The sequence below is a fragment of the Sceloporus occidentalis genome, unplaced genomic scaffold (assembly GCF_023333645.1).
Source record: "Sceloporus occidentalis isolate IW3139 unplaced genomic scaffold, rSceOcc1.0.p SCAF_134, whole genome shotgun sequence".
NCBI lineage: Eukaryota > Metazoa > Chordata > Lepidosauria > Squamata > Phrynosomatidae > Sceloporus > Sceloporus occidentalis.
The window spans coordinates 1218727-1243926 of record NW_028317114.1 but is presented as its reverse complement, the minus strand read 5'-3'; the positions used below and the strand labels follow the sequence as shown (position 1 = coordinate 1243926).

General features: G+C 39.8%; 1 protein-coding gene across 1 annotated transcript in view; it reads left to right on the top strand.

Annotated features, from left to right (window-relative positions):
• The window catches only part of MARCHF8 (membrane associated ring-CH-type finger 8), a 62427-nt gene extending 48860 nt beyond the window's left edge, over positions 1–13567 (top strand). Inside the window, exons 2-6 of the mRNA XM_089499386.1 lie at positions 116–166; positions 7532–7611; positions 11128–11308; positions 12012–12159; positions 13263–13567. Coding sequence (XP_089355512.1) covers positions 116–166; positions 7532–7611; positions 11128–11308; positions 12012–12159; positions 13263–13567 — 765 coding nt within the window. The remainder of the gene's footprint in view (positions 1–115; positions 167–7531; positions 7612–11127; positions 11309–12011; positions 12160–13262) is intronic.
• Positions 13568–25200: the final 11633 nt, after the last annotated feature.

Below are 25200 nucleotides of genomic sequence, written 5' to 3'. Positions count from 1 at the left end.
TGTAACATGTTATGAATTAAATATTATGATTGCACTGCAACTGGTTGTATGTGTTTTTGTAGGCGTAAACACTGTGTTAACAAATCTAACTACCGTAATATTCTTTGTTTTTCAGAATGAGAAGACATTGGGGCGTTCAGTTAGCCGTTCCAGTAATATTTCAAAGGTAATATCAATTGCACTAAATGGCAGTATCCACTGTGTCAAATCTGTCTGTCCCTTATAATCTGTGTTTTGTTATTGTTTGCTTCTCATTGTGGATATTTTTTGTGCAGTGTGTATAGCTCCACAGTAATAAAACAATAATAAATCATACTATAATTTTCACTCTTCTCCCATGCTGAAAAATGAAACGAAGAAAAAAAAATAATACAATAAATAATAATTTAAATAAAGTGAGCTAAGTGATGTCATCGTGACATCACTGGCATGAAAAACATGTTCAAGAGGTCCCTAAGAGGACCTCTAACCATACTGCACTCAGTAAGGTATTTTTTTTTATTATAATTTTTTTTTTATGCACTGTTACCCACAGTGCATTACAAAAAATAATAATAAAAAAAAATAAAAAAATATATATATATAAAAAAGATAATAATAATAAAAAAAAGAAAAAAACCCCTTACATCCCATTGCCCTAACACAACATCTAAAGTATAACCCCCGTTCACAACCCCCAAACCCATTAAGCCATAAGCATAAACATTCTACGAATAATGTACACCTTATATTATGTTCCCTATAAGTGCTGGGAAAGTATGGAAAATCTATATAAATTAGGTATTTCTGAAATCAGGACACCTGAATTGAAAACCTTGGAGGGGATTTTCCATCACTTTACCTAATTTTGTGATGATTCTCGCTAGTTTTTACTAAATTTCTCATCCTAAATTTTCAGCTAATCATCTAACTATGGTATCAAAAGAAAGCTCTATCTCTCCTTGAAAAAACAATATATATTTTACATGGGTACACTATTTGCAGGAAAGGAGAATAATCTCTGAACCGACATACTGCAAAAATGGCAAAATTGCTCCGGGTTTTGAGGTACCAAAAACCCCTGGGACTGAAGGGGTTTATTATTGAATTCAGGTGTTTCAATCAGACCCTTTGCCACAAGTGTATAAAATCAAGCACCTAGCCATCCAGTCTGCAATTACAAACATTGGTGAAAAAAATGGATCATTCTGAAGAGGTCAGTGAATTCAAGAGTGGTACTATGATAGGATGCCACCTTTGTAATAAGTCAGTTTGTGAAATTTCATCCCTGATAGATATTCCATGTTCAACTCTTAGTGGTATTATTGGAAAGTGGAAACGTTTAGGGACAGCAGCAACTCAGACACAAAGGGGAAGACGACTTAACGTCACAGAGCGGGGTCACCAAGTGCTGAGGTGCATGACGCTTAAAAGTCGCTAACACTCTGCTGATTCCATAGCCGAAGAGTTCTAAATTTCCACTGGCATTAATATAAGCATAAAAACTGTGTGGCGGGAGCTTCATGGAATGGTTTTCCATGGCCAAGCAGGTGCATGCAAGCCTCACACCACCAAGTACAATGCCAAGAGTTGGAACGAGTGGTAGCAGTGGAAAATGTGTTCCGTGGAGTGACGAATCACCTTCTCTGTTTGGCAGTCTGATGGGCGGGTCAGGGTTTGGCGGATGCCAGGAGAACATTACCTGCCTGACTGACTGCATTGGGCCAACTGAGTTTGGTGGAGAAGAAACAATGGTATGGAGCTGTTTTTCAGGGGTTCGGCTAGGCCCTTTTTCTTTCGGGCATGACTTCAGGATACCAAGACATTTTGGACAATGCTACGCTTCCAACTTTGTTTGGTTGGATGATTTTGGTGTGGAGGAACTTGACAGGCCCGCACAGAGCCCTAATCTCAACCCCATCAAACATTGATGAACTGGTACGGAGATTGCGAGCCAGGCCTTCTTGTCCAACATTAGTGCCTGACCCCACAAATGCTCTACTGAATGAATGGGTAAATATTCCCACAGAAATACTCCAAAATCTTGTGGAAAGCCTTCCTAAAAGAATAGAAGCTGTTAAAGCTGCAAAAGGGGGACCAACTACATATGAATGTCTATGTATTTAGAATGCAATGTCATAAAAGTCCCTATAGGTGTAATGGTAAGGTGTCCCAATACTTTTGTCCATATAGTGTAGCAATGAATACATAAAATCCAGTTCACTTAAATGCATCATACTAGAGGGGTAGCATGGACTTTTGTGGAGTTTGGCGCAGCTGCTATGGGGACAGTGCTTAAGGATGAGACAGCAACTCACAATCAAATATAAATCTTTTGCATCTGAAAATTAAAATTACAAGCAGTAAAATAATCATAGTGCTCTTCTCCATGGGCTTCATGTAACAACTTTTGCCCTGTACAAAGAACGGTCCAGTCTCCCACTCTTTATCTCTGTCTTTTTTTCGTTTCTTTTCCTAAACAATCGCCACTGTTGCCAAAAACATATTTAACATTAGTCACTGAAGTAATATGTATTAATATGTAATACGTATTGCATTATAAAAATATTTTCAATACATTTTCACTAACATGCCCCGTTTATTCGTTAAGAATGTGTAGCTCGGTAGGCAGATTACCTCCCCTTTCCTGATTGGCTGCTTATTTAACATCTTTTCAACTATGTGTATTTATATTTAATTGCATAAGTATATAACCGTAAATAGAGTGGATTGCCTTTTATTACAACAATCTAATAAGATATATACACATGACATCCTAAAACTCTACACCAATGCTACATTAATTATTCCAAAGTTTTGTTTTAATGACAGCAGCTTTATTGCACAGCATGGGGAAATTAACTTTTATTTGTTCATTTTTTAAATTTATTTATTTGTGGAAGTGGACACATGCAACACAGTACCTCTATTTTCCTTTTTTTTATACCCGGTGTTGAACTTCATGAAACCTTTGCAAGATTTCATGGCATAAATTAAATAAATCTGCCCACGCTTTAGTGTTGGCCTATTTTTTAAATAGCTGTTTAGTGTGAGTACATTTGTTTACAAAGTACTTTTGTTAAGCTGTTTCTTTTGGCTTTTTGTATACAAAATAAATTAAACATTTATGTGTCCATCTGCTGGTATAAACTTGCCAAGATTTTGAGGCAGAAAATATATACACCTGAGACTACCTATTTTATCCTGCACAGCACTGTTAAAGTGAGCGCAACCCAGGGACTGTTCCCTTCTGTAGTATTAAATTCATCATGTCTTGCCCACTATATTGATTCTTCTGTCCCTCATTTCCACTTAAAAGCATTGCAAGATTCTAGGTTAGTAGAAGTTAGTGGTAGATCAGGAGTAATGCCCTGTTGGTGGCCAAATACCATGTTCACTTGAGAGAGGTCAGCTTCTATAAACTATAAAAGTCAGAATTTATTAAAGTTTAAAAATATTTAATAATATTTAATAATAACTCTTTACGTTATTGTAGATTTTATCATTGCAAGCTAAACAAAAAATTTGTTTAAGTTGTATATGTTGCCGGTAAAAAAAGAATGATCGTATATTTTTGTTTATACATTACTTTACGACTAATGTTATATTCTCTGCAGGACACTCGCTAGACAGGCAAGACGAGCCTCCCTGTAGCTTTATTTATAATAAAGTCACTAATGTCCATTAGGAGGTTTTAGCTGCATTGTTTGAAATTAACTATATCAAATGAGCCTAAACAGTCTGCAGTGTACTCAAATACCACTAAATGATTTATGTTTGGATGTTGCTAGAAAAATATTTACGCTAAACTATTTTCTACACCACACTAAAAAATCTACATGGTTCACATATCTTAATGGGAATTTAGCCATATAGATGTTTTTGACACCATATTCGTTTTTTACATTACCCAACTTGAAACATTATCACTTTCCAGCTTACTTCAGATCTCTGCTGGTTGGTTAATTCCACAATGGAGGTATAATGGTGCAAACATTTGGTTTATATTGATACGTGTCACGTAAGGTATTTAACAATCCACAAAGTATAAAAATATTGAAATTCCATCGCATGCACTGTTGCTTATGTGTTTTGTTTTTTCATTTTAATTTAATGGTGGTCTACCATGTAGAAGTACAGGTTTACAATGACTGGTTGCTGTATACTTCTGAGAAACATGTAAGGGGAGGGATCCGGACACCATTAAAAGTGACTCATCTGTGAAAACAACATGATTCATAGTTGATTTCCTTCAAATTGAGTCAAAGTGACCATTAGTGAGTTGTCATGTGTTGTTTAGTTGACCTTATCAACTCTTGTGGTCACATTCAATGTGGTGACATTGAAGTCACAGTAGTACATACCTCAGTTGATTTTTACTGTTTTTGACACAACTTCAGTGAATAGCTGCAGCATCTTTTATTTTATTTCACATCCTGTAACAGCCTATACTCTTTTTGATGATATGGCTCAAGGTGAGTTGTTGTGCAATATTGCTCTTTTAATATTGCTAGACTTGATAAATGGCAGGTAAAAAGATAATTTAAGAAAAGATAACATATACAGATTTATATTCTTCCATTGTCTGACAACAATATATTTCTCATTTAACTTGTTGAGAGTTTTAAACTAGCTATATACCATCCTTACTGCCAAATAGTTTTAAGTGCTTCAGGTGGTTGCAATAATAAGGGTATTTTTCACCTTTTTAAATGTTTTGTTAGCACAAAAAATTATCAGAAAAGCAACTTCTTTTTTTTGCAGAGCCAAAGAGATACAAAGTACAAGTGAGATGGCACAGTGCAGTATTGTTCCGTAGGCAGTTTTGTATCGCTTCCCTCTATGGAACAATTAAACCTCAGCATCTCATTAGATACAGTGCCATGGGAATGACAGGGAACTATACAAATGCTGCAAATATCAACCCTTAGCCAGAGACTTCAATTGCACTGTATTGAATACACAGTGGAAGTTGATAAGAATGAATATGATGACAGGCTCAGAGGCTCAAATCTTGGCTTTCCTGTGAAAACCGGGAAACTGACTGTTATCATGGCCCTAGAACTCGCAGCATATAGAGAATAATGTTCAGCATGGAGGACGGGAGTTGACATTATGTACATGCCTCTGCTCATGTGTGTGTCAGACCTCACCTCTATGGTGGCTGGAGATCCCTGCAATGACCTGCTACCTCTAGTGCTGCCTCATCCTGCACCTATTGTGAGAAGGACAATTCAAAGTGACTGCACAGCATCGTGTAGGCAAACTTTTGCGCTTCATGCACATGCATGACCTTCCTGTTGCCCTTGTTTATATATTGACCACATGACCCTGATGACATTACTTCCTGCCAGGAAGTTCCTATATAACCACTGGACCTTCAGCCTACCTTGCTCTTCGTTGGTAAGGCTTGTGTTCTCAGCCGGTTTGCGCCTTATATTCTCCACTACATTAGACCCGGCTTGTTGTCGTGAACTCAACCTTGTCTCCTGATTCGGCTTGTTCAGTTACTCGTGTTTAACGGTATTAGACCCAGCTTCATTTTTGTGACCTTGTCTCCTGATTTGGCATGTTTAGTTATGTGTGCTTCACAGTACTAGGCCTGGTTTGTTCCCGCAACTACAACTTTGTCTTCTAATTTACTGTGACTTGTAAATTCTCTTCTCCATGGCATTGGTATTCATATTGGTATTCATATGGCTTTCAACATTGAGCATTACATCTGGGTGACAGTACGTTAACATACGTTAAAGTACGTATGTGCTCGAGATTTGTAGACTTAGGAGATGACCCACGAAGCACAGATTCTTTGGAAAAAAGAGGGTGACTGACATCTGAAGCAATAAAACTGTAGGAAGATTCTGCTTGTTTTTAAGATGTATTAAGTAATTGTAATATTCTCTATTCTTTTGATGTAGCTGATAGGGATTCCCAAAATAACTATAGCTCTCAGCCACTTAAAGAGATTTTCTTTCTGTTTTTACTCTTCTATGTGAATCTTATGACATAACATATTGTTACATCGAATAAATGAGCAGCTATGATAGGGCTCTGTATCATCCACCATGGTGAGACCTGCCTAGACCACTGGCCCTTGTCACTTGACAGACTTCAAAGATGGCAAAGTAATCTTCACACACATGCACCATTTCTTTTATGGACAAATGTATATTTTGGTTTATTCTAATCAGTTTTTTATTGTCACGGTGTCTCACATAACTCTCATGTTGAAACATACTGGTCTACAGTGATGTGAAAAACAATTGTCCAAACATGATTGGAATTAACCCCTTCACGACAATTGACATGCCAGGCACGTCTCGGAAAAACATCCCATTGGCGACAATTGACGTGCCCGGCCAGTCACGACTTTAAACGGGTGTAAAAAGCAAATCTATGTATGCTTAAATAACAGACATAGGTATCAGAAATATATATTTTTAAATATGTATGGGCACAGTGTTCTTTTAAACAACAAAAGAGCAACATTTTAAACAGTAGTTTAAAATGTTTCAAAACTGTTTTGACATTTTGTACATTCAAAATTGGAAAATGCCTTAGAAATTCGTCAGTGGGTAACAAAACAAAACAAAACAAAATACACCTACCATTGCCATCAAAAGGAAAAATAAAATTGCTGCTGCGTTCACTGAAATCATATGCTGCCATGACAACCTATTAATATACAGTTCTGACTCACTTCACTCACTCCTTTTGCTTGCCTTCTAACATTAAAAGAAACCATCTTTCTGTGTTTGGTGGTATAGACAAGAGCCAAGTAAACTTGATTATTTATTAAACATGTTCAGAGTGACTGAGAGGGAGAATATCGACTGTATGTCACCCTCTGTGTAAGGGAAGGTAGATGCTTTTGCATTAAGTTTTGAGAGGGCATGAGAGTTGTTTTTGTGACACTTGTTGCTCTCCTTACTTGTCCCGGGTGAAATCCAAAGACAGCTATTCCTGATGCCCCATCATGCATTAGCAGAAGGCTACTTAGGGAAGCTCCTTAACCCTATAAGAGGAAAACCTGCTAAATACTTACAGCAACAGCTCCTCCTGAACAGGTACTCTGTTCACATTCAGGTTCCACTGCCTTCTAGAAACTAAATAGTTTATACCTTTGACGCATGATGTCATTGGTTGTCTTGGATCACATGACTAAGGACATCCTTTTAAAAGGCATCAGACTGAAAGACTGCCTGTTTAAAGAGAACATGTGCTACTATGGGTGCGCTCTTCAAGGACTGCTTGTGTTTTGACCTTGTGACTTCATTTTTGGCTATGCCTACTGTTTTGTCTCTCTCTTATCAGAGTTGTGTCTCAGCATTTATAGGAGATATAGGGAAATTTGGGATATTATTTCAACGTTTCATGTTTTATTGCTTTTTCATACTTGTACTGCCAACTAGATTCATATTTTGTATTCTGTCTGTACAGGTATTTTTCTTAGTTCCCTTGTGGTGGCGCTCTTAATCTCATTAGTGTTACACCCTTTTTTCTGACTGTCTTCTCTAACTAGTCACCCTTTCCTGATATTTTGATATTACAGGCTGGGAGTCCAACTTCAGTTTCTGCTCCTAACAGCTTTCCTCGGACATCAGTAACTCCGTCCAGTCAAGACATTTGCAGGTACTTTTTAGTAATTATTTTGCACAAACATGTAGACTTGAAATCTGATAGTAGCTTTTATTCATAACATCCAGTCGATTCATTGCCCACTTGTCACTGTATGGTTTGTTCTCATGTTTTACTTCATTGAATGTCTGTTGTTTTCATTCCTTTTTTTACTTTCTGTGCTTTTTCCTCCCATTGTTCTGCATGCAGTTCCAGTCCTGTATTCTCTGAATGTTGTCAAAGTCCAGTACAGTCTGCAGTTTTCTTGAAAACCCCGCACTGCCAAAGTTCTAGGACACAAGGTGTCACTGTGACAATAATATCGCAAGATGGTTTTTCAAAGACAAATCTTAATGCTAAGAACTGCAGTAGCCCCTTCAAATCATCTAAGGCCAAGCTGGCCTTTCCCTTCTCAAAATCACTAAATGATGTGGACCAGAAAGCCCAGAATATATCTGAAAGCAGTGATTATGTGGAGCGTACTACCTCGGAAGGACAATTACTTCCAATTAAAGATCATTGCCTCGAGATGAACAGATTTCAGGAAAATGGAGCTAAGCATATTGTTCCCATTACTTTGACCAACTCTAATGTTGCTCATGGACGGTCTATTTCTCCCACCTTAAGTTTCCTAGGAGTGAACAGTAGTCCTGAATGTGTATGTATACCTCTTATGGATGAGAAGGCCGACAGCGAGTCCTCTAAAAGCAAGACCCTGCTGCACTATATATTTTCTTTCTCTCCAAGTTCTAGTGCTCATAGTTTACAAAGGTTCCAGCAGATTGATGGCCTCTCTAGAAGTCTACATGCAGGTACATTTTCCAGTATGCTTTTGGGAAGCACAGACCTCTGTTCTAATGATATAGGAGATGATGATGTGTTTGAGGACAGTGCATCTCTCCAAGAAAATCTTCAAGAACAAAGAGCTCCGCTGTGTTCCGTTGAGGACAGTGATCTTGAATGTACTTCTCCCTATTCAAAAAAAATGCCCCCAGCATCCCCTATTTCAGCTTCTGGGGACTTATGCAGGTTGGTTTCTGGGAGAAGTGCCCTCTTGAGAGATGCAGACCCACATCAAATCTAACTGAATTATTGACACATATGCAAAATACATTACAACTTCCTGCTAAGAGCCTCTTACGTTTTTAGTAGAAATGCTATACTGATGTTCATTGATCTATTTCTTGTTAAAGTAAATATAATAAAATATTTTACAGTGTCAGAATAAACACCTTTCAGAGTAGATGCCATATAGCACTTAGGGCTTTAGTCTTTTGTAGTAATTTATTACACATATGCTTGTCAGTGATTGATGCTAGTGATGACAGGACTGCATCTCTTGGGCTGTAGTTTCTGATTTATTCAATCAACCTTTGTTTTTGTTTACTATATCATGTGCAGAACAAAGAGAGTTTGATTATCACCTGAATATCTGTCAGAGTTTATGGAAAATATTTTTTCGGATTGCTGTGGATGATATATAACAGTACTTCCTTCCCTTGGAACTTTCGTTTCTGGAATAGACACCAAAACTATAATAAATAATCATACATCTAGAATATGTCTGTCATAGACACCAAAATTATAATAAATAATAATGCATCTAGAATGTTATATTATGGTTCCCACTTGGCAGGGGGTGTAAGTCTTAGCTTCACAGTCACCACCATGTATGGTAAACTCATGTTCCTTTACTGCCCTTAAAGATAATAGGACAGTGTCTAAACAAACTTGTTGGAAAAAAAATTTCATAGTGCCTGCCCCGTTTCATGTTTGCAAAAAAATCTAAGTGTACCTGTGGGCTTAAGCCGAATACATGTTATTTTGTAGAGGATGTGTGGCTCTGTTCATAGACAAATACTGTCCATATATTTAAGGCACATAGACATCAAAGCATTTTTTCTTATCGTAGCTTCTCTTTAACTTAAGCCTGTCAAATTATGTGTATACTTTAATCCATAATTCAAAGACATAATTTCCTCTTATTTACACTCCAAATTCCTCAGCAGTCTGAATTACCATATTTGCTCGATTATAAAACAACCCTGATTAGAAGGGGGGGGGGGGCTGAATATAAGACAACCATATAGGGAAAAAATGTTTTACTAGTAAATATTAATAAATGTAAACTATTTTTTCATATTTAATAAAAACTATGATTGAGAAAAACATTTTTTTTTGCCAACCTGCACCCCCCAGTTATGCACATCTGTCCTACGGCTTGCGACTCTGCCCCCCAGAGATGCCTTATACCCTGCTATATGCCACTCTGCCCCCTGATATGCCTTATACCCCCCATATGCCACTCAGCCCCCTCGACTAAACCAATGCATCCCTAGTCTTGTCCTCCCTTCTTCAGACTTCTTCAGCAATGTGCGCAGACAACCTCCACTGCTGCCAGCACTTCCATCGGCGTCTGTAATGGAGCACCGGAAAGTTATGTGACGCCGGAGCTCTGTTTTAGAAACCCCAGAGGAAGTGACGGCCGCACTGCAGGGGATTTGGATCTAAGTCTTGTAGTCAGACCTCTATTTGAGGTATATATAAGATGACCTTGAATATTAGACGAGGGGTATAATCGAGCAAATACGGTATTATATTCACAAAAACATAGATATTCAGGAACTCTCTATGCAGATGAATTCAGTAGAAAAGAAAAATGTACCCTCCTCCCAAAAAAAATAAAACAAGGCAAAACAAAAAAAAACATTTTGAGGTTGATCAGTAGTATAAATTGCTCATTTACTCTATCACCAACTGTTGCAGAAAACTGCTTTCTCTTTTACCTACTGCAATTTTATTTCTGTAAATTTCTCTGATTTGTTAGATTATTCGCTGTAGTCTGTGTTGGGTTTATGTGTGTATTTGCAGTAATTTAGCTGTATTACCATGTTGTATGTCTTTATCATATGCTTTGTACATTAGCCCTTATGTGTTAGTTATTATTATTTGCTATTTTCATGTCATTTTTCACAGTACTACATAGTACTACATTATCAAGAAAATACCACAAGAACAGCATTTATACACTCTTGTAGGCCCTGGGAAGCATACAAAAATATTAAACCAAGCAATTTTGCATTTGAACACCAGATGTTGTTGAACGAAATACCATAAAGAGGAGTCAGACATTTTGACTGAATAGCATTGTGGGAGCTTTGTAACATGTAGAGTTATCTACTGGACGTGCTACTGCTTCCATATGATTATTACTAAAATCTATGTTATAAGTAATATAATGATTAAGTGAGACCCTAGTGACCACTCACAATCATCCTAGACACACTGATGTAGAATGAATGAAGTATATACACTGCATGCTATTGTTGTAAACCCACTCGTCCAAGAATGTCCAAGAATGCAAAATATTCTATTCTAGTGCAATATAAATCTGCAATAATCCACTGCCCTAGAGACATCATTGTCGTGCCATCAGTAGGTACATTGCTTCATAATAGGAATATTTTTTAATATCCTAAATTATATCTTTACAGAAATTATTGATAGTAGAATGTTTTATCTTTAATTTAGGATATGTCACTGTGAAGGTGATGATGAGAGTCCTCTGATTACACCCTGCCATTGTACAGGGAGCCTTCACTTTGTGCACCAGGCCTGCCTACAACAATGGATCAAGAGCTCAGATACACGATGCTGTGAACTCTGCAAGTTTGAGTTCATCATGGAAACCAAACTGAAGCCTTTAAGAAAAGTAAGTGGTACGGAGTTCTTAGGAGGGTGAAGCATTAAGGAGCACATCATTGGGGAGCTTTATACTAGTCTATGGTCATTCTGTTTGTTTTATTTGACTCGATCAAATTGCCTTTCCCAATGTAGTTAATTTCTAGATTAAAAAAACAACAGTATCAGTATTTAAGCAGTCATTCTTTGTGATGAGGCAGAAGTGTTATGCCTTTTGGTGACTTCTTGATGGATATATGCGGTTTTCCTTTTAGTTTAACACATTATAATATTTGAAGCAAAATAGGTGTTTCCGATACAACAGAATCTCAGGGAAATATTTGTTCCAATTATTGATTGTTTGAAGAAAGGATCAGCTCTAGGATGTTAGGGGTCCCAAAGAAACAAACCAAAACAGATTTTGCAATGTATTATTATTTTAAAATAAATGATATGGATATTGTGTCAGGTTTGCCTAGGTCGTATTCCAGTGAGACAAAAGCTGTTTAACCTCTTTGTATTTATAATGACATGCCATAATTTTTGTGTAATATTAAATCCATCTAAACTGCTATTACTGAGACATTTGTGAAGTACAAATGGTACCGTGTAATAATAGTGTTTTAGTACATACTCTAGACGACTACTATTTTTTTAGTTGCCAAAATGCTCAGCCTGCATGAATGCCAACATCAGCCTGAATAGTAAACATTGTCTGCTTCTCTTTATTCTAGTGGGAAAAGCTGCAGATGACAGCGAGTGAAAGGAGGAAGATATTGTGTTCCGTAACATTCCATGTCATCGCAATAACCTGTGTGGTTTGGTCATTATATGTACTGATAGACCGCACAGCAGAGGAGATCAAGTTGGGCCAAACAACAGGTGGGTTTTCTATTTTTTTGCTGCAGTCATTGAAAGATGTGTTAACAAAAAGAAATTGCCCATCTGTTAAACTGAATATGCTCTCAGAGGTTTTGTGATCACTTATTCCAGTACTCAAATGATTTTGATAATAGAATAGCAATATAATACCAATATGAGCTATAATGGGAACACACTTATGTATTAATACATCTTGTAGTAATTTCTATAAAGGTTATTTAAGGAACCACAAGCAGATATTTTTGATTAAGGTGCTATTTTCTCCTTTGCATTCAAGAGCACTGTGTTTAAGCAACACTGGCCACCTGTGTGCTATATTACTGATTGTCACAGAGCTGGATAGTCCCACCGACTACCTCCGCTGACTGGTGCTGCCTTAGCCTGGGACAACACACTGTTTCCCTGGTTTCCCAGTCACCAGCCTGGACTCAGTGTAGGGTATAACCAAAACAAAGACTGATTTATTTTTCACACAAAGGGCTGGATATAGCCAGTAAATCACACATTAACATAAAACAAGATATTGGGATGCAAACCGCCTCCCTTAATCTGCCTCCCAGAGACAACAGCCACAGAAGTCTTTTCAAAGTCAAGACCCATAGTCAGTAGGGAGGAGACTGGCTGTCAGGCCTCTCCAGTGGTCCCAGTAATGGAGGATTCCGTCACACTGAGATATATATATTATATATACACACACACACACACTATATTAAATATATGAAGGGGACATTAGGATTTGTTGTATATTTGAGATTGTATGGTAATATTCTTAAATATGTATGCCCATACATACAATATCTCACAAAAGTGAGTACACCCCTCACATTTTTGTAAATATTTTCATATCTTTTCATGTGACAACACTGAAGAAATGACACACATGTACGGGCTTTGTCATTCAGGGGTTAATATAATATATGGTATATTATAGCCAAAAATCTATTGATATACTATATATCAATTGGTAATAAAGCCGGCTATCCAGCATGAAACTATAAGGGCAGAGTGGGTTTAACCACATGATGTAGATGTGAAGTAGTAGAAGAATATACCTGATTATGAAATGTATGGAGTTTATTTAAACATGTGTCCTTTTTTCCCAGGTATTCTGGAATGGCCATTTTGGACAAAATTGGTGGTAGTTGCAATTGGCTTCACTGGTGGACTTTTGTTTATGTATGTGCAATGCAAGGTGTACGTACAGTTATGGAAACGACTAAAAGCATATAACAGGGTCATCTATGTTCAGAACTGTCCAGAAACTTGTAAAAAGAAAATATTTGAAAAAACTGTAATTATTGAGCCCAATCTGGACAGTAAAGAAGTTCTTGGAATTCATCACTCTGACACAAATTCTTCATACTACACAGAACCAGAAGATTGTGGGGCAGCTATCCTCCACGTTTAAACATTCTGTCCACTTTTTCTTCAGGAAACGTTTGTTTACCTACCACTGACTGCAGTGGATTTGATGATATTCAGCAAACACGTTATGTTTTCCTGCATTTGAACCCAAATGTACCGTATGCATTCTAAAAATCAAAAATTAGATTAACACTCATCGCCGCTTTTATGCCTTTTAAAACATAAAAAAAAAAAATACCCAACATTTCTCGTACTGGACTCAAGTACTCTGGATTGCATAGAAGAAAGACCAGATTATATATACTATAATATATATAGTAACTACAGATTACTATAATGACAAAAATAGTACCCTCATCTGCAGAAATGTGGACAACCTTTATAATTGGAAAGTATTTCTTTCTACGAAGAATACTTTACGTCTCTTTGCAATACAAGCATGTCCACTACTCTTACTGCTGGCAAAATCCTTCTCGGCTTTCTGTTTTAGGATTTGGCGTTATAAACTAATCACAATAGCATTGAGCACTTTTTGAAAATGTTTTTGTATATCTACGTCGAAATTAGTTACGTGGAGAGACACTTCTAGTTGAAATAATGTGGAACCTCTGCCCTTACAAGCTGATTATTTTATTTTTTTTTCTTCAGAATTTTGTCAATTTACACACAAGAAAAACATTTCTGCCTTGTTATTTCAGGAAAATTGCATATGTAAGCAGTTTGGACTTACCGTTTTTCTACCACATGTATTCAAGCTGTTTTTTACTCAAAATGCACAAATTGGTATACTATTGAAATTATGGTGTAAATTGAATAAAACTTAGAACTTTTAATAAGGAATATATGTTTTTAATTTATCTAGATTTGGGAAATTCTGAGTTAATTAAGTAAACAGCTTATAGTAGGATACATTTAGCAATATTATTACTGCATATTTACATTTTATATGTAAAATAAAACAAATGCCCTTTCCCCCCTCACATGTGAGCTATAGTTTTGGGAGGACAGCACAAAAAGAAAGACAACATTAGCACATTCACATCATACAGTCAACAAGTATGTCTAAAAGCATACGTGTTTTAAAATATTTTCAAATGACCACATGTTGACCTGTCAGTGTTTGATTTTTTCCCTGCTGTCTTAATCACCTGTACTTATTTATGAATAAACAAAAAACAACGCAGTTGGGGGTGTGCTAGACGAACACAGTTCTGAATCTCTGTTCTAAACTTGACAAGTTTGATTGAAACTGAAAAAATGCCACTTTAAAATGTTTGATATAATAGCCTTGAGTCAATGGACCTGGCAAAATTTAGTCTTTGTAAAAAAAAATATAGAATGTTCTACTGTGTACAGAATGGTGTGGAGCAATTAAATACCCCTGACGAAAACAAACCGAACAACCTTCTCAGCCAAAATACAAGTAAGCCACAAGTGTATATATGATATAATCACACCACAACATGCGCAAAAAGGCCAAATCACTTAACCACCAATCATATCAAAGGAAAATACAAAACAACATTGGAGCATTCTGATTGCCATAGGGAGTTCTAACAACAGCCAGCCCTGGGATAGGAAACTGGCAACGACCCTTCCAAATAAACTATATAAAACGCCTGCAAAACTCTTAGCCCATGGCCTGTGTATGGGCCTTTGTTGAGCTAAACCACAAGCTAAGAAGTGGAGGTGAGAATGAGAGTTAACACTGGTATATGGGTACAGGAGGAGAGCATTGTGTAACAAATGACACGTTATACACCTCGGCACATCACAAACACCACGTTTTTATTTGCAACTGACGGATTGATTTGGAGTGAGAGTTTGACTGGGAATACGTGAGTGGGGTGTAAAGGAGGGAGGAAGATGATAAGATGGACCAGAGTGCAGATGGAAACTAGGGGGATATGGACAGAAGAGCAGGACAGCAGTAGGGTGAGAGAGGATACTTGTTTAGACAGACATGGAGAAGAAACTCAGGAACACGAGACCAGAGTCAGGCTTGGGAAAGGAGGCATCTAGCAACAGATAGGGTCTCCAGTCCCTACAGCAGCGCATGGATTAGCTGCAAGTACAGTGCCAATCTGATACTGTCTCGACACCAGTCCTTGTCAGGGTCCTATATGGATACCCATGTCACATGAATATCATGTTATTACATGCAAGAAATTAAGGTGCTATGTATGTGCATACACATGTTTGTGTATGTGATATGCCTTTGACAGTCAATAGGTTTTAAGTATGCTTAGTGATGTGAAAGTAGTGCAAGAGTATAAGTTTGGTTGATATCTTATGGTACATAATAGACTTCTACATTGCCATTTGTGCATTTGTTTTCAGATGCCCGAAAATGAGGAGGGCCCCAATGAAACAAAAACAAAGCAGAGAGCTCAGAATTTTCATTTATTTACCGTATTGGCTCAAATATAGGCCGCACCCTTAAAGTTTGGTGCTATTTTGAAGAAAAAATACAAAATTAGTTGAATGGCAAAGCAGTATTTTATCTAATGAACAGCCATACATCTATTATACAGTTTGTCGGGATATGTTATATATATATATAAACAGAAAGCCAATAGCCATTTTAAGGTCCCCCCCCCCTTAATTCATAATGCAGTTTACTTATAGATATGCCTCTTTGCCCCCTGATATGCCACTCTGTCCTGCAGATATGCTTTATAACCCGTTATGCCACTCTGCCCCAGATATGCCACTCTGCCCCTAATATGCTTTATAACCCCTGAAATGCTTTATGCCCCCAGATATGCCACTCTTGACACCCCAGATATGCCTTATGCCCCCAAGAAATGCCCAGAAGTGGCACTTCTGCTTCCTAGAAGAGCCACTCCCCCCCCCCCCCGATTTACCAATGCACCCCCAGACTCCGTGTCTAGCGGGGCCGGCTGGTGGGCGTATGTGCGATGCACGCAGATAACCTCTGCTGCTGGCCCTTCCGCTGGGGCTTCTGTGATGGAGAGGCACCTGCGGAAGTGGCTGCAGCGGAGGTTGTCTACGTGCTGCGCCGCAGCCGGTAAGCGTCTGCGTGATACGCGTAGACAACCTCTGCTGCCGGCACTTCCGCCTAGCTTCTATGCTGGAGCACCAGCTGAAGTGCCGGCAGCGGAGAGAAGGATCCAGGTCGGGCTAAATGAAAAAGAAAAACTACCCCCCAGCACCTGGAACTGCTCTTCCCGGACATCAGGCAATACGAACTGCGCATACCTTGAGAGTATGACCCATTTTCCTCACGTTTCTCATACCTTGTACTTTTAAATCCTTTTGTGAATGTTAATGCTCCTATTATCCATGCTTTCTTTCTATTGTCCTTAAAAGCTATACATATCCAAGGCAGACCTGTAGCTGGACACGGCCGGCAAGAGACCCTGGTCCTGTAGTCTTTTCTGATTCCCCTGAGGAATTTTTTTCCTGTTAACCATTCATCATTTTAGTAGCCACTCAACTCTCTCTAAAATGTCTATATCCTTTTGGAGATGGGGTCTCCAGAACTGTACACAATACAGGAAAAAAGGAACTGGACATTGTATGAGCATGTTATACAGGTAAACAACACACAGAGGGTGCATGCTATTTTTAGAAGTGGATTGGTTATATTTATGGTCTTATTTTTCACTCAATTTCTGTTAAGGAAATCTAGCTTTGTACAAAAAATACTTTTGGTCAGATAGACATAGGATCCGCAATATCTCAAAGATTTCAGATTAGAAATAAAGCTCTGAGCATTGAGCCCTTGGTGGTCATCTTGAGAGAAAGAAAAAAAAAAATCAGGGGTATTAAAGAGGAGATGAGAAATATAAGTTTAGTACATGATACATAAGATCTCCCCACACCACTCACTCCCTGACCTATTCACTTATCTCCAAAAGTTCTCAAGACCGTCTGGTTTCAGAATCAATAATTTCAAATCTGAGGTTCTTTGTTAATCCTTATTCAAACTTTAAGTGTCAATCCGCCTCATTCAAATCCCTGTAGATTTACTTACCCAGAACACTAAATTACCATACTCAATTTATTACCTTCCTGTGATTACTAGACACAAGAAGAACTATGCAGATTGGTGGGGATACAATATTTCTTTAGTAGCATGTATGTTCACCCTTAAAATTACAATTTACTCCATACATTGGTTTGATTTTTCTCTGAAGGATTGATCTCTCGGATCCCAACAGACAATGTGCAAGTTTATTTTGAATAACTTTCAAAAGTTTGGAGCAGACCTATTATATAGAAACATCTCGGAAGAGGTAGTCATCTTCAAAACATGATCCACAAGAACTGGCTGCAGTTATAGATCGATCTAGTGGGAGGAAGAAACATAGTAACATAGTTCATAAGGTTGAAAAAAGACCAAAGTCCATCAAGTTCAACCTATAAACATATTGTTTCCCTACTGTGTTGATCCAGAGGAAGGCAAAAAACCATTATGAAGCAGATGCCAATTGCCCCATACCAGGGGGAAAATTCCTTCCCGACTCCAAATATGGCAATCAGAATAAATCCCTGGATCAACGTTCTGTCCCTATTAATCTAATATCCATAACTTGTAATATTATTGCTTTCAAGAAACACGTCCAGGCTCCTTTTGAACTCTTTTATTGAGTTTACCATTACCACTTCCTCTGGCAGAGAGTTCCATAATCTCACCACTCTTACTGTAAAGAACCCCCATCTGTGCTGGTGTAGAAACTTTCTTTCCTCCAGCCGTAGAGGATGTCCCCTTGTTATAGATACAGTCCTGGGTATAAATAGGTCCTGGGAGTGATCTCTGTACTGCCCCCTTATATATTTATACATAGTTATTAAGTCCCCCCTAAGCCGTCTTTTTTCCAAACTAAACCGTAATTCTGATAATCTTTCTGGGTACTGTAGTCCTCCCATCTCTCCAGCTCCACTATATCTTTCTTGTACACTGGTGCCCAGCACTGTACACAGTATTCCATGTGTGGTCTGACTAGTGACTTGTACAGTGGTAGAATTATTTCCTTGTCGTGGGCATCTATGCCCCTTTTGATGCACCCCATGATTTTATTTGCCTTAGCAGCAGCTGCCTGACACTGGTCACTACAGGTAAATTTACTGTTAACTAAAACTCCTAAGTCCTTTTCCATGTCAGTCGTCCCCAGTGTTTTCCCATTTAATACATATTCCCAGCCTGGATTTTTCTTCCCCATGTGCATAACCTTACATTTATCTGTGTTGAACCTCATCTGCCACATCCCAGCCCAAGCCTCCAACCTATGCAGATCCATTTGTAATCGTGCACTGTCCTCTATTGTGTTAACCACGTTACAGAGCTTAGTATCGTCTGCAAAGATTGATACTTTACTATACAATCCCTCTACAAGGTCATTAATAAATATTAAAAAGAATAGGACCCAAAACAGACCCCTGTGGTACCCCACTAGCAACAGTAACCCACTCAGAGTATGTACCATTAATAACCACCCTCTGTTTCCTATCACTGAGCCAGTTACTTACCCACATACACACATTCTCCCCCAGCCCAAGCATTCTCATTTTATGTACCAGCCTTTTATGTGGCACCGTATCAAATGCTTTGGAAAAATCAAGATATATCACATTCAGCGATTCACCCTGATCCAGTCTTGAGCTCACCTCCTCATAAAAGCTGATCAGGTTAGTCTGACAGGACCGATCCCTTGTAAACCCATGCTGATATGGAGTCATACATTTATTTTCATTGAGATACTCCAAAATAGCATCTCTTAGGAAACCCTCAAACAGTTTACACACAACAGAAGTTAAACTAACAGGCCTATAATTCCCCGGGTCACTTTTGTCCCATTTTTGAATATTGGCACAACATTTGCTATGGGCCAGTCCTGGGGAACAGACCCTGTCACTATAGAGTCCTTGAATATTAGAAATAGGGGTCTGTCTATTACATTACTTAACTCCCTTAGAACGCGGGGGTGAATGCCATCTGGACCTGGTGATTTGTCTATTTTGATTTTTTTAGGCGGCACTGCACTTCTTCCTGGGTTAGACAGGCGACATGTACTGGGGCTTTTATCTCATCCTGCTGTATATTACCTGGCATTTCATTTTCCTCTGTGAATACAGCAGAGAAGAATATATTTAATAGATTAGCTTTTTCCTGATCCCCGTCTATAACTTCTCCCTCATTACTTTTTAAGGGGCCAACGCTTTCATTTTTAACCTTTTTACTATTTATATAGTTAAAGAACATTTTGGGGTTTGTTTTACTCTCTTTGGCAATGAGTCTTTCTGTTTCCACTTTCGCTGCTTTTATCTGATTTTTACATATTTAATTTTTTTTCCCCCGATAGCTTTTTAGTGCTTCCTCACTGCCTTCCTGTTTTAGTAGCTTAAATGCCTTTTTTTGCCATTTATTGCCCCCTTTACATTTTTATTTATCCACATGGTTTTCTCTTGTTCCTGACTCTTTTATTCCCATGCGGTATGTACCTTTCACAGTGAGAATTTAAGATTGTGACGGGACCGACCTGTACCCCGACTGGGTACTCCCGCCAAACGTTGCTTCCTCCTGACGGGACACCAACAAGTAACCCCTTCAGCACCAGGCAGAACCAGCGTTGTAGATAGAAGGGGGGGACGTCGCTGCACCGTAGCTGCACTGTGGCTATCCGAAGCTTAGCTACACAGCGAGGCTACAGCCCACCCCAAACATCAGGCAACACTCATGTTGAGGTGAAAACAGGACTCATTTATTAAAACCAAAGACAGAGCTATATATATATATATATATATATATACACATACATACATATATACACACACAAGCAGAAAAGGGGCAAGACAAATATCACATGATCTAATTACCATGGCAGGAAGGAAGTAATTAGATCAAATCCTGCAACACAATACCCGGGTGAAGGACAGAATGACATGAGACATAAATAATTACATTAATTGGGGACGTAGACGTGGTTTAAGACAGAAAATGGCCAGGACACAGGGATCACAGGAGCTCACAAGATTAACAGCTACTTGTTATGTAATTGATAATTAGGTATGCAGCAGTGACACAGTCATACCTACAAGGGGTCTTAAGACAAGGGCCAACTCACACAATAACAGGGGAAACACTTCACACCTATACAATTAACAATGCACAGACAATCAGCCTTCTTCCTACCACAGGATGTCCAGCTGACGTTACAGTTCTGAGACTAAAACATGGGGTACATCAGCAGACTGAACCCCTGTATCCACACACAGAAGTCTCTACAAGGCCTGGGCCCATAGTCGAAAGGGAGGAGGCTGGCTCTCAGGCCTCTCCAGGGACCCCAGTGATGGAGGGTTCTGTCACAAAGATATTCTTAAAAATCTCCCATTGAGTGTCTGTACTCTTGTTTTTGAGGACATTTTCCACAATTTACAGTGTCAAGGGCTTCTCTTAGTTGAGCAAACTTTGCCTTCCTAAAGTTCATAGTTCTTGTGGCTCCTCTAAGAGTTCCCTTATTGAAGGACAAGTTATAATGTATTATATTGTGATCACTATTTCCTAGATGCCCCCTGACCTGCATATTAGTTACTCTGTCAGGTCTGTTGGTTAATATTAAGTCCAGTAGGGCTGTCCAGTAATAGGGCCAGTATTTTCTTCAGACATTATGAACTCCAGTTCGTCAGTTTTATTGGTCAGACTTCTGGCATTAGTAAGCATACAATTTAGAGGTGTATGTTTTTTTCCCTATGAAGCCTATCCCTATTAACTATTCTAACCCCTCCCTCCGCTCCACCCCACCCCCAGGTACATTTATAAGCCCCAGCTCTCTATCTACACTATCTTCCCCTTCTATATTGTAGTTTCCCTCCCCCCTTTCCCTAGTTTAAACACTCCTCCACCCTTCTGGCCATCTTCTCCCCGAGCACAGCTGCACCCTCCCCATTGAGGTGCAGCCCGTCCCTACCGTAGAGCCTGTATCCGACAGAGAAGTCGGCCCAGTTCTCCATGAACCCAAACCCCTCCTTCCTACACCAGCTTCTGAGCCACTTGTTTAGCTCCCTAATCTCCTGCTGACTCTCTGGTGTGGCACAGGTAATATTTCAGAAAATACTACCTTGGAGGCCTTAAGCTTGCTACCTAAGTCCCTGAAATCATTTTTAAGGACACTCCGCCTACCTCTCACTTTGTCATTGGTGCCAATGTGCACCATGACTGCTGGGTCTTCTCCAGCCCCTTCCAGTAATCTGTCAACCCGATCCGCGACGTGCCGAACTCGAGTGCCAGGCAGACAACACACTGTTCGGCGATCCCGGTCATAGATTATATATTGTGGCAGGATGGCCCGGTTAAAAACAAGAAACTCCAAACACCAGCAGAATAAAAGCAAAATGTTGTTTATTGTAGCTTTCTTTCAGGTCCACAGTGTTGCGCTTCACAGTGTAAATAAACAAAACAAAAACAAAATCCTACTCCATTTTAAAGACTACCTATACAAAATTATTCTCTCACTAACCAACTGACCAGCTAATCCAGTCCCAATCATAAAGTAGTAACAGCACAACACTAGTTTGTTTGGACCATACCTTTCTCATAAAGTCTTAGGGCCCTGGCTTGACTGCCTCTCTCCCTGTTTCAGACAACTAATGCCTCTAACGACCGCCCTTTAAACACCTCAGTGCAGGTTAATTGGATCCACCTGCTGACTTCCAGCAACTAACCCCCTCATGCTGGGAATATTAAGCGTTCCAACCTGCCACTGATATAGACAGACTCCGTTACCTTGCCACAATTATATATATAATACATTACACATTACACTGTATATAGCGCCAGCAGATTTCATAGTGCTTTACAGTCAAAAGTTGGCAGGATATGTTTAAAAATCATAAACAATAACAAACTAGTACAAGATGAGAAGAGGTCCCTGGTCCTGGGAGATTACAATCTAGTCTGTTGAGGGGAAATTGAAACATTACGAGATGACTGCTTGGATGAGTTGGTCGAGTCTGGATGAGCTGCCGAGGTTGTTGGTTGTTCAGGTGGCTTAAACAGGATGTTGGCTAAGAGTGTTATGAGGAAAGGTTGAATGCTTCTTGAAAGAGGTGGAGAAAATCTTACAGAACGGGGAAGGGAATTCTAGAGAAGAGGTACAGCACTGGAGAAATCCTGGATGCAGGAGTGGGAAGAGGTAATGAGGGTAGAAGATTGATAAAGGTCATGAGAGAATGAAGAGAGCGGTTAGGTATGTATTTTGGATAGGAGGGTAGAGATACAAGGAGGTGCAGAGTTGTTAAAGGCTCTCTGGGTCAGGAGCTTGAATTTGTCTCTGAAGGATATGGGGAGCCAGTGGAGTAATTGGCACAGAGGAGTGGCAGATAAGAACAGTGACAGAGCGTTAGGGACCAGGAACCAGACGGACACAAAATGTAAAATGCAATCAACTTTATTGTAATGACAATAGTGAACAAAGCCAAATCGTGATCCAAAACCATATACCAAAAGACAAGCTGGGGTCAGGAACCAAGACGGGTACTCAGACAAGCCGGGGTCAGGAATACGGAGATCAGCGAAGTCAGGAACAAGCCAGAAATCAGGAGCCGGGAGGGACGTCAGAGAAAGCCAGGTCATACACAGGAATTCAGGAACACAGAGATAGCACTTGCAGCCGGAAACAACACAAGGGCAAGGAGGACGTGAAGTCTAGATGCTTAAATAGCCAAAAAGGGGCTGGCAGTGGGCCGAGTCCCAGGAGTGACAGGAGTGTAGCCATGGCAACCCAGCCAGGCTGTATTAGCCTCCAGCAATGCGGCAGAAAAGCAGCTAGGCCATAACACAGAGAAAGATTAATCAGGCTGTATTTTGACTGTTTCTAGTGTGAGGAATGGATTTTGAAATGATTCTGGAGATGTTTTTCAGTTGAACATGGCCTAATTTGGTGAGTGACTGGATGTGAGGAATTCAAGTCAAGTGGGCCGCAGTCTCTTGTGAGCGAGTAACGCGACACCGGACATGTGGCTTATTCTGCCATTGGATGTCAGTGCCATGGGCATACACACACCAGGGGCGGGCTGGGGGCAAAAGCCTGCAATCACTTCTGCAGGGGCCCTGCTGCTTACCCGTGTGTTACTCGCACACACTGTGTGAGCAGCATCTCTTGTACCGCCCAGGGGAAGCAGGAACCCAGCAGAGTCACGTTAATTTATGTCACGTCGCAGGACCCTTCTCCGTTCCTGCTTCCCCTGGGCGGGACAATAGAAGTTGTTCGCACAGAGTGCGAGAAACACAGGGAAGCAGCCGTCCCTGCGGAAATCTGCAAGCTGCACCGAGAGCTCTGCAGTTCAGTTAAGGAGGTAAGGGAGGGTGTATCAATGAGTATATCTGTGAATGTGTACAGTGGGGCAAAAAAGTATTTAGTCAGCCACCAATTGTGCAAGTTCTCTTAAAAAGATGAGAGGCCTGTAATTTTCACCATAGGTACACTTCAACGATAAGAGCCAGAATGGGGGGGAAAGAATACAGGAAATCACATTGTAGGATTTCTAATGAATTCATTGGTAAATTCCTCGGTAAAATAAGTATTTGGTCACCAACAAACAAGCAAGATATCTGGCTCTCACAGACCTGTAACATCTTCTTTAAGAGTCTCCTCTGTCCTCCACTCGTTACCTGTATTAATGGCACCTGTTTAAGCTTGTTATCAGTATAAAAGACACCTGTCCACAACCTCAAACAGTCACACTCCAAACTCCACTATGGCCAAGACCAAAGAGCTGTCGAAGGACACCAGAAACAAAACTGTAAACCTGCACCAGGCTGGGAAGACTGAATCTGCAATAGGCAAGCAGCTTGGTGTGAAGAAATCAACTGTGGGAGCAATTATTCGAAAATGGAAGACATAGAGGACCACTGATAATCTCCCTCGATCTGGGGCTCCATGCAAGATCTCACCCCGTGGTGTCAAAATGATCACAAGAACGGTGAGCAAAAATCCCAGAACCACACGGGGGGGACCTGCAGAGAGCTGGGACCAAAGTAACAAAGGCTACCATCATTAACACACTACGCCGCCAGGGACTCAAATCATGCAGTGCCAGACGTGTCCCCCTGCTTAAGCCAGTACATGTCCAGGCCCGTCTGAAGTTTGCTAGAGAGCATTTGGATGATCCAGAAGAGGATTGGGCGAATGTCATATGGTCAGATGAAACCAAGGTAGAACTTTTTGGTAGAAACTCAACTCGTCATGTTTGGAGGAGAAAGAATGCTGAGTTGCATCCAAAGAACACCATACCTACGGTAAAGCATGGGGGTGGAAACATCATGGTTTGGGGCTGTTTTGATGCAAAGGGACCAGGACGACTGATCCATGTAAAGGAAAGAATGAATGGGGCCATGTATCGTGAGATTTTGAGTGAAAACCTCCTTCCATCAGCAAGGGCATTGAAGATGAAACGTGGCTGGGTCTTTCAGTATGACAGTGATCCCAAACACACCGCCCGGGCAACGAAGGAGTGGCTTCGTAAGAAGCATTTCAAGGTCCTGGAGTGGCCTAGCCAGTCTCCAGATCTCAACCCCATAGAAAACCTTTGGAGAGAGTTGAAAGTCCATGTTGCCCAGCGGCAGCCCCAAAACATCACTGCTCTAGAGGAGATCTGCATGGAGGAATGGTCCAAAACACCAGCAACAGTGTGTGAAAACCTTGTGAAGAC